This window comes from Toxotes jaculatrix, chromosome 13 (assembly GCF_017976425.1).
Source record: "Toxotes jaculatrix isolate fToxJac2 chromosome 13, fToxJac2.pri, whole genome shotgun sequence".
NCBI classification, from domain to species: domain Eukaryota; kingdom Metazoa; phylum Chordata; class Actinopteri; family Toxotidae; genus Toxotes; species Toxotes jaculatrix.
The window spans coordinates 14,279,298-14,294,742 of record NC_054406.1 but is presented as its reverse complement, the minus strand read 5'-3'; the positions used below and the strand labels follow the sequence as shown (position 1 = coordinate 14,294,742).

The following is a 15,445-nucleotide window of genomic DNA, read 5'->3' as shown; positions in this document are numbered from 1 at the left end:
TCTGACAGACATCTAAAAGGACAGAATGGCTACTCAAGTAACTTGTGCTGTGATTACCAACATTTATAGACGTGGATGAAGACACACTGCCGTATTCATCAGCAGCAAAAACTCCAATTTGCCCATCAACTCAGCTGTGATGTCTGTTTTGTTCTCGCTGCCACCGGCTACAAGGACAAACAGACATATGGAATGCATGCTCCATTAGAAAGTGAAAAGTAAAAATAAAAACAGAAATTGTTGCTCATGGGGACTATCATAGCAGTTCTTCACAATGCATTACATGCTCTGTTGAGTCTAAATTGCTTCTAGTGCTTACAAATATGATTTGACTTCATATCTTTTTTTGTCATCCACGTTCTTCAGCTGATACTGATCCCATATCCCAAACTCTAAGGAATGAGAAAGAGGCTGAAGCCAAGAGTGAGGGCCCCAGAAACAGTAAGGGGGGCTACAGCCAATGGTTATTGCCAGAAGAAGAAATACTTCAGAAAATGGAAGGCTAAGTCCATGCTACTTTAAGATACAGCATATTTGACAATTCTTTTGCATCTCACTGAATTCCCATGAACATGGTACTGGGTCTAACTGACTTCATGTCGATGTCACTTGTCATTATCATAATTATTATCATAATTATCATACCATCAGAAAGAGTAAATACAAGGAAATCATCAGCGTAACCATGCGGCAAACATTTTCTAGTTCAAAGTACAAAAATCAGAACATTTCCATCAGCTTGATAGATTAATCGATAAATTCATTGGTGAGGAGGAGGGGGGGTAGCAATCTTGCTTTTGCTTGAAACCCATCATGGCGATTTAATCAAATAAAAATGCATTTCGCCCAACAGAATTCATGCTTGCTTCAACCACAGAGCTGTTTTTTTAAATGAATACACAGAGAGTAAGACAGAGTACAGTAACAGTAGGGGCTACCTGAACCAACACAGGCGAGGTCCCTGGAAAGTCTTCAAAGAGAAGGTATAGCAAATAAGATGACAAAAGAATTACACTCAGTTCTGGTGTAAGGATTAAGAAATACATTCATAAAACTATACATATACACATATATAACTTCAGTACAATATTTCAAGCAAAATACATTTGTCAAAACTTTCAGTTGTGTGCTACAATAGTGAAGCAATGTCTCCTACACAAAATAAGGCCATTGTAAACTGAACAAGCCCTCATTTTCACAAAAATCTAAAGGCAGGTTTTGCCCACACCACCTCTCCGACTCTCTCTCCTCCTTCTCTGAATAATACCTCTCTCCTTACAAAAATAAAATACATTTTCAACATAGCACTCAAGAGACAATTCAGGTTGATTGAAGATACATTATAAAAGTTTTGCACGCAATAAAGTTGACTTATAGGATGCTCAATGTGGATTTCACAGGGAAACAAGCAAGTGTATGGGTTTACATTCCAAGCATCATCCAGACTTTACATTCAAATCTCCGCCATGTTGAAATACTGTCAAACTCAAGCTAATGCCATCTTTACCTGTCTGAAAACAGAGTTCACCGAGCTCTGCGTGCTCCGTGCTGTTCCCAATAAACTGTCTATGATCAGCACTTCAACACTTTGAATCCAGCAACTGTGCAACCTGCTTTCATGCATCTACCCTCACATCTAAAAAAGCTTAAGCATCATTCAGCTTCAGAAAACCATAAAAACTCTCACAGACAACCTGCTGTAACTCTCCTCCGCCACAGTTAACCCTGCTGCTTGTGAAGCTTCAACCTATCTACAAACACTCTTTTTCAGCTTTACGATAATTTTCTCTAACTCACTTAAAACAGTAAAGCATGTGTCCAACTAAACAACATGATCACGTTGTGAGACAACGCATTTTAATTATGTGATACGACAGTAAATTCTTCTAATCTATGGTAAAAAGCCATGACGAGAGAAAAAGGTGTTAATGCTCATATCTGAAAACCCTGATCCTTGATTTCTCTTCACTGTGGTCCACTGCCAACTCGAGTTTTGAAATGGCTTTTTTAAATTTTTTTAAATAAATATCTACACATTTAAATCTCTCACTCACATGTTGCTGCCTTGCCACTCGTTACGCATCACGCAGTACAATAAATGCGCTTCATAAAAAGACATACACCCACACAACACTTTGAAGAAAGGCAATATTTCAACTTTTCCTTTTGGTTGCAGGGATCAAATGATTTGGACAAATTTGGCAAATGCTATCTGCTCTATAAATACACTTCTTATCTATAATTAAATAATGCATCATCTCTTTTCCTACTTTCTATAATCAGAACTGTTAATGTTTTGGGTTACTCAGTACGGCAAAGGGACACAGACAGTCTCGTACAAGCTCCAGAAAAACGGAAATCACATGGAAAAATATTAACAGTATTTTCATAGAGTTTATCAATGACTAAACATTCAGCAGGGATGTTATACAGGTTTAGAAATTCCTTTTAGGTTTCTTTTTGATTTTTTTTTAGCTTTATGTTCTTTCCATTGAATTGCTCTCTTGTCAACCAAGCTTTTTTTTTTCTTCACAAAACGCGCGCACTGAAGAGAATGTGTGCAAATACCAAGAGTATAAGTCCTTATTTTTTTTACATCATGCCAGCTGTCCACAAAAATAGATACAAATCAATAAGGTACATAAAATTACTTCATATACATGACCATACAAGTACAGATCCAGCAAGGAATAGCTCCAAAATGCCAAGGAAATTGGAAACCAGACCTTCATGGTTCTTTTAAAAAGGGTTGAGTATACGATGGGAGGGTCAAAACTGACCATCATCTTCCTCCCGAAAATTCAAGAATGCCAGAGATCCCTTTATCCAAAGTTCAAAGAGCGTTGAAATGTGAATTCTGTTGGTCTGAGGTGCTGAGAAGATAAAATGCCTCAGATTTTCCCTTTTTGCAGAAAGATGAAGAGAGGAATGACAGTTCTTAGCAGAAGACAGAACATATGGTGGCGGTAAAACCAAATGCGAGCTCGTAAACACACACAAGCTTTCAATAGGCTGTAGCTTGAGACTGTCAGCTCTCGTAACACTACTGAAACACGGCAGTCTTTAGCGTCTTTATCCATATGCAAGGTTAGGTGCTGGCCTCAAGACAGACAGATTCAAAACCCTCTTAAAAAAGCCACTGAAGTGACAGCTATAAATTTTCTGTAAACACCAGTAGCTCAGTGTGTCCTGCTACTCAGCCATTGTACAATTATGTAAAGCAGCCAACAGGTCAGTCTTACTGTTTTGAGAAAGACATTTGTCAGCTGACTCATTACTTTAAATCCATCAAACACAAATGCAAAAGTAAAGATCTTGGCTTATTACAAAATCTTATTACATCTTAAATCTTCTTCTTCTTCTTAAAAAAAAAAAAAAAAAAACACTATTAAGACATTTTCCACCCAAATTAATGCAGATTTTTCTCCAAGCCTACATTTTCTTTGCAAATAAATTATTTTTATGAGTGCTTAGATTTAAAATCAGATGCTGTTGGCAAAACTGACCTGTTTCAGCTGTTAAAACGGGCCCTTGCACCGCAATTCATAATACACTCCAGTTACATTACCGTGCTGGCATTCAATTAAAAGATTCAGAGACGCTCAATGCAATGTGACCGAATAAAATAAAAAATAAATTAGCAAATGGTCGACCACTGCAGACTTAGATGTCAAACTTAATACATATTTTACAGTAAAGTGCCATCTTAAACGCTAACACACTGCCTGACAGGAAAGACAAAGTAAGAATGCTGAAAGACGGGTTAGATTTGACATATTGCACCTGAAACAAGTAAAACTACCGTATATGGCAGGTTAACAATCACCCTGCTAGCAAAGTAATACTGGCGTAAATAGTCAGATATCAAAAAGAAAAACGCATCTGGATTAAAATACATGTTTACACATTTACAAAAGGTTTAGTTACAGTCAGTGTGACACAGAGAGGAGTGACCAAAGAGACCAAAGAGAAAGTAGGAGGATTAAAGGTTGTAGTTGGTACCAGCTGTGTGCGTGTTTGCCTGCAGTTGGATGTCTGGCTGGGATCAGACCAGGCGTGGAGGGAGAGACGGGGGCACGCTCGCCACCTCCCTCCCTCCTTTCATCAATTAGGAAGAGTGCGAAAAAAAGATGACATCAAGACGGGGAAATCAACTGGAAGTCCAAACAAGTCTAGGTGCTGGTATACAGAGAGAGAGAGAGTGCACGGATGTGTGAGACTGTGGCACCCCCTGGATGTGGAACACAAGAACCCCAGACTGGAGCTTTTGCGCTGAGTGCCGTGTGGTACAACAGTCCTTTACTCTAAAGATGAAGGCAAGATCAGAAATTTGTTCATCAGCGAATGTGTAGCTAGCTGACTAATTTGTTCTCTCCTTCTGCAGGTGGTGATGGTAGCGCCCTCCCTGTCACCAAAGCCCCATCCTTCTCCCTGACTCATTGCATTGCTCTTTTTTAAAAATTTTTTTTTACCCAGGACGGATCGCAAAGTAAAGTGGCACTATACTCCTTTTACATTGGTCAAGGCAAGCTAAATAAAAAGATTTAAGCACTTTAAAATGTCTCTACAAGGGTTGCAAGCAAACATGCAAAATGCAGCCGATACATACGTAAACACAAATAAGTATTTAACTATCTATTTATATATATATATTTATATATATATGTATATCTATATATAAACTCTGCCCTGTGAAAATTATAGAATAGCAGTGTTGCTACCTCACATAATAGCCATTATGTGAACATCCAAGACTGTTGCCCAGGTATGTTTATGTGTTTGGCCTACCGCTCACGTGTGTAGAATGTAACTTCTTTTTTTGCATTACATCTAAGTCATTGACTCTGCTACATATCCATACTTTATATTGTATACTAGTTCACCTACTACTTATAGTAATAATAACAACAATAACAATTGCTTTGGTTTTAAAAAATAAAGTTTTTTTTTTTCTTAGTTTGGCATAGAGAGTTTAGAAATGGCCCTGGGATGAGTCGTGCCACGGAGATCTGGTACCTTGGAATGCAGAATATGGCACCCGGTGGATCGTTGTGTCGTGGTAGGAAACAATGACATGAGAGGGTGAAAAATGCTACATGTTCTGGTACATTATGCCTGCTTCACGTTGGATTTGCTAACCGTTCATTCAACTAAAAACACTGACCTGTGGGTGAGAATATAGACTGTAATGTCCAGTAAAGGATATAGTGGCGTGTGTGTGTGTGTGTGTGTATTCACGTGGATGAGATCAGTTATTATATGTCACATGTGTCTTCCTGCAAAGATGCACATGGGTATATGTGTGTGTGTGTGTGTGTGTGTGTATGCCTACCTGTCTTGCACTTCAAATACAGTCGCTGTGTATATACAGTACGTGTGTCCGTGTCTGCATGACTCTGCCTGTGCCCGTGCGTGTGGGTGTCTACTGGGGTGTCTAGGTGCACGAGGGGCTGGTGGCGCTCTCCAAGGAGGACTGGGAGAGGCGTCTGGTGAGGGGTCCGATGCTGGGGTCTGCCAGAGAGGAGGTAGGGAACAGCTTGTACCAGCCGCTGACTGTGGCAGACAGGTCCAAGTCCTCCAGAAGGATTTGGGCCATTCCCATGAAGCACTTGTGGTCCATACGCCCGTAATCCCCCCACACTATTACCTACAGAGAAGATGACGCATGAGGAAATACAGTAAGCATATTATGATACAAGTCATGTGACCTTGAGTGAGAACGTGAATGTGTGTATCACGGTGTGCTGTTTAGTTGGTATATACCAAATAAACTATTTCAAAGTATTTAAATATTTTAAGATCAAACCCCTACCTGACCTCTTTTCCTGTAAATTATCAAAATTTTCTTGCTAAAGGCACCTTGCACTCAAAGGTGTATACAAATATGTCTCTCATATAAATATGTTTTTCATTAAAATGTGAACAGAGATTCCCATCATGAAAAATGTGAATTTCCCTTGGGGATGAATAAAGTATCTATCTATCAATGAAAAACCTTCATCCCTTCCCCTCAGAAACCTTTTTCATGCACAAATATGTAAAATCACAGATTAAAACTCTGATCTCAACGCTGTAAATGGACCTTTCATAATAAGAGAAAATTATTTTTTGTTAAAACACACACACTTACACACTTCTTCAATAAATCTTACAGAGATATGGTCAATGTTGTTATTAAGGCACTTTAATATCAAAAACCAAGTCTGTTTGCTTTGACAGGATATTAAATTCTCTCAGTGCCGCTTGGAGATCTTCTGACATGGCAGAGAGAAGATTTTTTTTTAAAGATTTTAATTCTAAATAATAACTGAAATAATGAAAGGTGGACATTTATGATTTATGTTGTGTACCGGATGTGGGAATGATTTATTGGAATAAGAACCTGTAGGACTTTGCCCTGAGGACTCTCATCAAACAACAGAGCCTGCTGGTAGGTGGGGTCCAGAGTCTTCTTCACTACTTTGGTTTTCTTCTTGGCCAAGCACACTCCGTTCTCCAGGACATATACCTTTACATAGGTCGCTGTGGACACACCGCACACAAAAACCATATAGTGAAGTTTCTACGTGGGCATCAAAGTCAGTGGAAGTTCTCAACAAATGAAGTCAGTTCAGAGTACCTGGTATGTTCTTGGAGCCCGGTTTAGGGATCAGCCCTCTGGCCTGGTTGACCTCCACCTCCAGCTGCCCTCCTCTGTCTACCATGCCTACATGGACATCCCCTGTATAGGGAAAACACACCACCTCTAACAATCCCATAATAATCTAGAATAAACTTTGTTTACAGTTGAGCTCTGTGGTTTTCAGTTAACCAAAAATCATTTGCAACAAGGTTCACCAAGGCTGCAGTTGCAAATATCTGACAGCAGAGGGTGACACAGAGCTGTGAGTCAGTCTTCACAACCAGGAACAGTGGAGAAGCCTGCTCTCTTCTGTTGTTTTTCACATGCAGTGATCTTTGCATGAAAGATTTATATCTCATGCAAGAATAACTTCATCCCTGCTGAGTGAATACACTAGTATTGTGTAGTATTTTTAGATGCTGCTGTGCATTGAACAGTCTGTATGTTGGTATATGGCTGTATTTATTTGAACTTTCAGTCCAAAAATATTAACATACTCTTGTGTTACAGAATTATTTACTTGTGACTGAATAATTGCTGATGAATGAACTTGATTGTGGAGCAATACGCTGTTTTGTCAGCGTTAAATAGATGTTTTACACCTAAATGTTGTTGCTCCTGCACGAGAACAAACGCAATCAAATGCAAGAGAACAATGAGAATTTGAAGCACATTAATCTCATGATTTTGAATCACCTGCGAATGCTACCAGAGCAGAATGAAACTGACTGACAAGGAAAGAGTGGCGTTGTCGGTCTACCTCACTCTTGGCTTACCCATGGGGGGTGTAGCTAGTGTTTGCCGGCCTACAATCTGAGCGGGGCCCAGTCCATCCAGAAAGTCACTGAACTGACTCTCAGGCCCCAGGCGGGTGGTAGGGAAGACAAACCTAAGAGAGTCAGAGGAGAATTAATGTTGGATGGATGGATACTGTGTATGGATGGATGCATGGATGACTTGCTGCTGGATACCCACGTTCCATCAGAGCTGTTTGAGTTGGTGCTGCCGTCGGTCGAGTCCTTGCTGCCCTGCCGTGTCACTCGGTTCCTCATCTCCACGGCGATGCCGGTCTCCGTGCTCCGTCGGATGGTGCTGCGAAGCTTCTTTGTCCCACCGTCTGAAAAACACAGAGATCTCAACTCAAAGTGGCCTTATTTCAGCAGGATAATCCACTAAGTATAATAATCAGAGGAAGTCGTAAAGCTGTCTGATGCATGATAAGCCTTTCATGGAGGCCTGCTGCCTGGATATTTAGGCGTAAATAGGTGCTGTGAAAAGATCTGAGCCCCTTGTAGAGATATCTTGTTCTGAAGATATTAATACCATAGAAAAAAATATTGCAAAATTTGTTTGAGAACTCATTCAGTTGCCCAAATGTTTTCTTAGTTCTGAGTTTGAAAGAAACACCTGTAAAGATGAGTTGGCTCTGAGACCAAGAATTTCATTACCGGTGATGTTTGCATTGTAATCAAGCAGCTGACAATAAAATTGAAACCTGAAACTAGAAACGAGGAGGAATTTAAGCTGGCCTTGAGAGCACCCATCTCTCCACTATTTGTTTTCAAGCAAGCTCACTCAGGCGTGAAGGCAATCTCACATAATATCCACAGGGATGTCCTTGCACTATTGGAAAATCTCTCCACTTCAGAGGTATTACTACATCACATTTTAAACGCGCAAAGAGCATTTTACAACAGTTGCTGTGAGGTGGAGGGGGCGGGGGCTGATGGGCTTTTAGAGGGACGCCTGAGCCTGACTTGCGAGGTAGAAACACACACAAATTGGCAGCTTGAGGATTGTTGTGAGTGTCAGGGCAGAAAGAAAGTCAGGAGGCTGAGCTGGGAGGGGGAAGGGGGGAGCGGGCGAGGTATTTACATCTCTGCTGACGCTAGGAGAACAGAGCGAGCTGGAGAGCTGCTAACCCCAGAAGAAGCTTTCAGGGCATCATCCGCTGTAATGACACACTGTGGCTTGACGTGCTGAGTTCAAAGTCGTAGGTGATTTGGGTTCAGGATGTGACATGTAGGGTTGTGCACTCACACAGCCAGTTTTCACAGTCAGTCCTTCCCTCATCCCTTCTGTCGCTACCATCTTTGTCTTGCTCTCAACATTACCCAAGGTTCCCAGGGTGCAAAGAGGCATCATGTCAGTGCAGCCTATATGCATATGTGTGTGTTAAAGTATCCTCTGGTCTCAGCTTTTGAAAGGTGGAAAATCTGCGGCTTCTCTTTGACAAATATGAGAGTAAACTGAATCTCTTTGGGTTTTGCACAAGTGGTCAGACAAAACAAGGAATCTGAAGATGTCACCTTGGACTTTTCACAATTTTCTGACATTTCATGGACAAAATATTTAAAGAAAAGACAATGCTAATCAGAGTTTACATTAAAACATTTATGGAAAGAAGTAGTAGAAGGGAAGACGGAGATGTAAAAGATAGAGAGACAGACGGAGAATATAACACTTCAGATTCTCAAAGCTATTTAACACAATAATCTGCAGAGACACGTGCGCACACGTACACACAAATGTCACGCTGACACTAGACAGCGCTGGTGTTTGTACATTCACACCTCCATGCAACATTTACACTTTCACATGCACAGTGTCTGCACGTAAGCAGTCTGGACTACAGGGTGACAGTGTAGTCAGATGGGGCGGGATGAGAAAGCTGCTGTGTGCAGTTGTGTCAGTAAAGCTTGCTTCATAAAGACAAAGTTTCCGAATAATTTTTGGGACTTCCCTTTAACAGGGGCTTTCTGGGGAAGCATAGTTTCTAAATCTTGCCTTCTTAAAAATGCCTTAAACCTTTTAGAGACATATGTAAGTTTTCCCCTTCATTAAACTTGTTAATGTGGAAGTAAATCACCGGTTAACAAAGCTATAACAAGAGGAACAAACTGATGAATGTCCTCTGTTTTAATGCTGCATCTGTGCAGCTCATTACAACTGCAGTTGTGGTTGCTGTAGAAACTCATACATCTCTCCTCTATAGGAGCCCAGATAGTTGAGTGGTGCAGTGGAGTCACCAGAGGAGACTTTTAACAAGAAGTTGCTCATTGTTGCTAGCTGAGCGCGCACGCAGGTACAGCCGCCCCACTTCATTAGCCTGAGCAACTCCAAGCTCATTAAGCATCCTCACCGTGCCCATCTCATCGCCATGACAACCACAGACACCCTGCATCATCACCATCACTATGGAGATAAACAGATAGCAAACAAAGCCGCTCGATGAGACTTTGGGGGGTGCTGAAAGGATTTAACGAGAGGACGGAGGGGCTTTGAAAGAGTGTCACAGAACAAAGAAGACAAGTAGATGTAAGTGCTGAGGAGAGATGAGTGACGGGGAAGATGAGAATGATGGGGTCCCATGGGTGCTGGAGATGAGGAGAGGGGTGCTGCCTTCTGCTGCCTTCTATTTTTAATCCTGCAGTCAAGAATATTTCCAACCGACCGTCTGTGTGTGTGTGTGTGCGTGTGTGTGTGTGTGTGTGTTTGCAGCACATCACACCCAGACAAACTCCAAGCACTCCTGCTACCATGACAACCCGCGCCCTCAGATCTGGTCCCAGACAATGCCACCTGAGACAACTGGCGCCATGACGACAGGCTCATCCCCCATCACTTTTTTTTTTTTAATCAATTTAGCAAGGCAACATTTCATTGAAACTTACTTTAGACTGAACACCTGCAACAGTGACCTGAACTCCCTGAACGTCCCTGCTCATAACTGAACTGTAAGGGCCAGCTGTTCAAGAGTATAGCATTTAAATTTGTAAATAAAGTTCGGCTTCAAGTGTGTATGATCTACACATCACTGTGGTCAAGTGTGTCTATTATGATGGTGAATCTGTCAAAACACCCTTCAGAGTGAGTTTATACACACACAAGTGAGACATCTTTCAACTATCAAGTATCTATTAATTTAACTTCATATCCACACTTGTTGCTCATTTGTCGGCCAGCCCCTCCCCTCTCATCACAACAGCCCCCACCCACCCCTCCCCGTGGTGCGAAGCAGTGATCTTCTCCTTCCTATTTAATCCCCTCCTCCTCATCTGCGCTTTTCCTCCATTCGTTTCCATGGCAATGCCGTCTGCATTGCACCAAGAACCCCGGCCGGCGTGTTCGCTCATAAGCCTTTCCCCTCTCTCTGTGCCTTTCTTCGCTCATATTGTCCTCTCCATGAGTCTCACTCACTTCATCAGCCAACACTTCTTATGCAGCTCTGCCTTTAAATTGTATCCCCCCCTCCCCCTCAACACACTTCTTCCTTTTATTGCTGCTCTTTATCTGCAGCTCTTTGTTTGCTTTCTATCTTTTTCTTATCCCTGCTCTCCCTTTCTCTATACATACACTCCTTACGCACTGATTCCTAATTTTTTTCCTCGTTGCTTCATCTGCCTTTCCAAATCACCCTCACTTTCATTTTATCCTCTCTGGTAGTTCTCTAGTTCTTTGGCCTCTGTCCATCTTTATCACACAACTTCTATCTCTTTTCCCGGTCTATCCCATCTAAATTATTTAGTGTATTTTCTCGTCTCCCTCTGCTGAACTAACTTTGTTATACAGTGTTAACATCAAATACCCAAACATCCTAGAAGAAGTAATTAGAGGTAGCCTGACATATATGCCGTTTGAGCGGCTAAAATAACAACATTACATAAGCTGTTGTGCTTCACTGTGCTTCAGGAGAAGGTTTCTTGTTTAAGTGTCTCTTGTTGGTTTCACTATGATGAGTAATACTTTGTCCCTGAAGACGCACTCACAGAAATGTGCAGCCTGGGGAAGCAATCGCACACTCAGAACTTTTTTTGGTGTGTAAAAAAAAAACCCAAGGTACTCATCGGAGCTACTTATGCAAGCCACATGTTTGATAATCATGATAAGGCAAGATCGAGTCACGGGGAAGGAGATTAGGATGGCAGAGAGAGCGAAGTGGTGGGGATGGAAAAAAATTAATAGCTTCAGCAGAGAGAATTAAGAGCAGAGAGGGAAATAAAGAAAGGTGGGATTACTGAAAACGCCAACAATGCAGAAAAGAGCCACACACTGTAACTGCACGCACACTCACATATGAAATATAGCTTGTGTGTGTGTGTGTGTGTGTGTGTGTGTTCAGTAGATCATTAAAGCTGCTCTGACATTTGGAGAGAACACTGATGAAGCCTTTCTCATTATATGCTGTAATACAGAATGCTGTTTTTAGACTCCCTGGCTGCGCCGACATGCCTATTGGATGCACCAGTGACGGCAACGATCCACCATGCCTAGCAACAGTAACCAAGCATGGGTGTTGGAGATGAAAGATCTGTTGCGGTATCTTCACCGCTGGACCCCTGCTAAATTTGGACAAAAGGAAGATTCAAGGAAGACGCTTAAGTAAGACAAGGGATTACATATATAACTCTGTGATTCAGAGCCATGCATCATACTGTTACAGTTACAGCCAGTGATTCAGTGGTAACACAGTGTATATACACAAATAGTATACAGACAGATACTAAACTAAACTAACTAAACTATGAGCATCACACAAAGCATGTGACCTTAATCAGATTTACATTACTTCCTAGGGCAGGCACTAGGAATTTCAAACAACAACAATCATATCGGCTTACAAACGTCGAATAACTCTGGAGTTGATGATGGCTCAAGGACACCCCTGATTCAAACACAATATAACCCCGTAAACACATTTATTGTGTTTGAAAAATCAGCTTGCCTCATTGTTCGAGAGCCCTACTCAAGGTTATATCAACAGCCTGAGGAGACCCATGCATAGCACCAAGCAAGTACAAAGTAATAGCAACACTTGAGCTAGAAGGATTAAAAAAAAAAAAAAAAAAAGGCTAAAAGGCCTTGAAAACTTTTTTCCCAATTGGCAACTTAGTCTTTATGCTAAGCTAAGCTCAACCCTACTGGCTCCAACAACATATTTACTGCACAGGTATGAGAGTGGTATAGATCTTATCATCTGACTTGAGGTTTAGGTTAGGGTTAGGGTTAGGCAGTTCAGATGGTTATGGTTAGGGTAAGAGGCTAGGGTATGCAATATGTCAACAACTGTCCTCACAAAGATATAAGTACAAGCATGTGTGAGCGTGTGTCTGTGCGTGTGTTTGTCTGTGTTCTTCTTAAAACCATTTTCACTACAATTCAACCATTTATGAGACTCTGCCAGCAGTCCACTTTTCTCAGACAGTTATTTAACTCTAGCAGAGCATGCAAAAACAAATAAATGTGGCAGAGGGCTAAATCTAGCCTAGTACACCAAGTGTTACTCTGTCTTTAATGATAATGCATGGGAGTAAAACAAAACTAATCTCCTGTGTTGTCTCTGTGTGCATGTGCGTGTGTGTGCGTGTGTGTCTGTGGTCAAGAGAATCACATTAACAGCTCAGGCATAAGCCAGGGAGTGGTCAGTTTGAGGCGATTAGCCTTTCACAGCATCATGTTGCATAGGAAATGATTTCTCGAAATCTAAAAGCTTCATGTACGGCAGGATGTCTGTCAGTGAGTTAATATGCCACACGGGCTCCTGTCTAATGACAATTAATTACAATGAGGAAAAGAGTAATCTAATTCAGATGTAATTTCCTCTTGATTATTCAACTCTGCAGCTGATGGCCAAATGGTGCAAGATGGCCAAACAATTTATAGGGAAGAAGCAGATAAGAAGAACAGATTATTCATTTTTATAAAACCTTCAATTGCATTAGGTGCTGAACTTAATTTTCCACTAACATAAGCAGCAACTCAAAGAGAGAAAAGAACAATATCTGGTACATTAAAAAAAAGTTCTTTACACGAATTTAGTCTTAAAATCAAAAGTCTGCCAGGGGGATGAGATATGTCTATTTCATTCTGATTTACTTTAAGTGTTTTTCAGGTAACTGTGTCAGTGTCTTCAATTAAGGCAGAATAATGAAGTCAGTTGACTTCGACTTACTTTGAGCAGAAAGGAAATGATCTCACCAGCATCTTGGCCGAGTTGTGTTCTCTGACTTACAAGAAAAAAAATAAGGTTTAGTAGTATCATGAAACAGATTTAGAAATCAACCTGCCTGTATGTTCATATAGGCTGAAAAGGAGCTATAGCTGTGTGTGTGTGCATGCGTGTGTGTGTGTGTGTGTGTTGCTCCTATGCACCAAAAGCTGCTCTCAAGTGCACCTTTTCTTTTGCAGCACCACACAGCAGACGGCAGCCAGCTTGTGTGCGTTCTGTGTAAGTGTGTGTTTACAGGGCTCTATGTCGAGAGGAGTGGTAATGACACCCTAATTATAGGTCTTTAACACACAGACATTCATACGCATACACAACACAGTGACTCACCTCATGCACACACTGCAACTTACTGCCTGTTTAAGCCTTCCTGGGGTGACACTAAGTGCGCTTGCTCATTTTTTGACCCAGGCTGCTAAATCTCAGAGCTCTTAATCTATTAGAGCAGTTTGCTAAATCAGCAAACAGCCCCCAACATATATGGGAAATAAGACTTCAGCTGGCTGTACACTGTGAAAACCCTGATACCCTCATTTTATCAACAGCGGTTGACAACGGTTATCAAAGGAATACATTTATCCGCCTTCTTCCTTTGAGTAAATTGAGATAATCCACTGTCGGTGTAAGTAAAATGAAGCTACAGCCAGCAGGCAGTTAGGTTAACTGAGTACAAAGACTGGAAAAAGCAGGGAAACAGCTTGCCTTGCTTTGTGAAATAGTACATAATCTGTCTGGCTAAGAATAGAGAATTCAGCATGGAGAAGTCGGTGGGCGAGATTGAGAAAACATGATAGACGCTTGGAGTGAAAGTGAGAGCACAAGACATGGAGATGAAGAGAGGAGAGATAAAGGAGAGGGAAAATTAAGATGTCAGTGAGCTGGGGGAAAACACAAAGACGGTGATGAGGGAGTATGGCGAGTGGAGAGATAAGAAACAGAGAGGGACAGAAAGTGATTGCCGGTCTGCTTAGCTGGTGTTTGGTGGCCCTCTAAAAGCACCGGTGGGGAAGAGAAAGCTTTTAGATACATGAATAAGGTTTCAGTTTGTATGTGTCAGGAGAGCCAGTGACTCAATACGCTTCAAAAGAAGAATGAGGTGGTGGAGCAGGAGGTGAGGGGAGGGAGACAACACAGCAGCAGTCTCACCTGAAATAGAAGCCCAAGGAGGATTTTTTTTTTTTTTTGATTAGTCATAGTGGATATGAATAGCTATCATGTGTAGTCATCCTGTGAAATAACTATTATTATGAAAGGACAGTTAAAGTGTTACCATCGTTCAGATTCAACAGCTCCCACTGTTACTATTCTAACAATTCATAGCTGTTTTTTTTTTGTTTTTTTTTGTCCACTGTTGCTCATTTTGTTCACAAGCTTTTTCTGAGCTGTCTTGATGTGTAAGAATTTCTCTTTAGGGGTGAGTTTTCCCTCGAAGGATATGATCACTGTAAGCTTTCCAAAATGTCCCTGCCAAATTTCCTAAAGTGTGTTTCCTAGCTGTGACTCAGAAACTAGAACTAGAAGTAGGGCATGAGTGAGTCACCCCGAAAACACCCTGAGTACTAAAATGCCAGGTCTACTCTCTGGTCCACTTTAATGCAGTCTAAAACACACATATAGAGGCTGACTGTTTTAATACGAGTCTGTGGCCTTTTCTTTGTGTTATTTTTGGGCTTCTTTCTCCTGCCAAAACATTACCCGATTACTTTAATTTCCCTCAAAAATCATGAAATCAGTCATTATCAGTTAAGCAGTTAAAGTCTGATTAAACAAGAAAAACAAGTTACACAATTGCCATAGTAGTAAAGAATAAAACACTG

General features: G+C 41.2%; 1 protein-coding gene across 1 annotated transcript in view; it reads right to left on the bottom strand.

The window, feature by feature from the left end:
- Positions 1 to 4,513: 4,513 nt before the first annotated feature.
- rims3 (regulating synaptic membrane exocytosis 3) overlaps positions 4,514 to 15,445 on the bottom strand; it is a 29,889-nt gene continuing 18,957 nt past the window's right edge. Inside the window, exons 3-7 of the mRNA XM_041053564.1 lie at positions 7,598 to 7,739; positions 7,399 to 7,511; positions 6,620 to 6,721; positions 6,383 to 6,522; positions 4,514 to 5,647 (exon numbers count right to left, since the gene is read on the bottom strand). Coding sequence (XP_040909498.1) covers positions 5,435 to 5,647; positions 6,383 to 6,522; positions 6,620 to 6,721; positions 7,399 to 7,511; positions 7,598 to 7,739 — 710 coding nt within the window. The 3' untranslated portion in view covers positions 4,514 to 5,434. The remainder of the gene's footprint in view (positions 5,648 to 6,382; positions 6,523 to 6,619; positions 6,722 to 7,398; positions 7,512 to 7,597; positions 7,740 to 15,445) is intronic.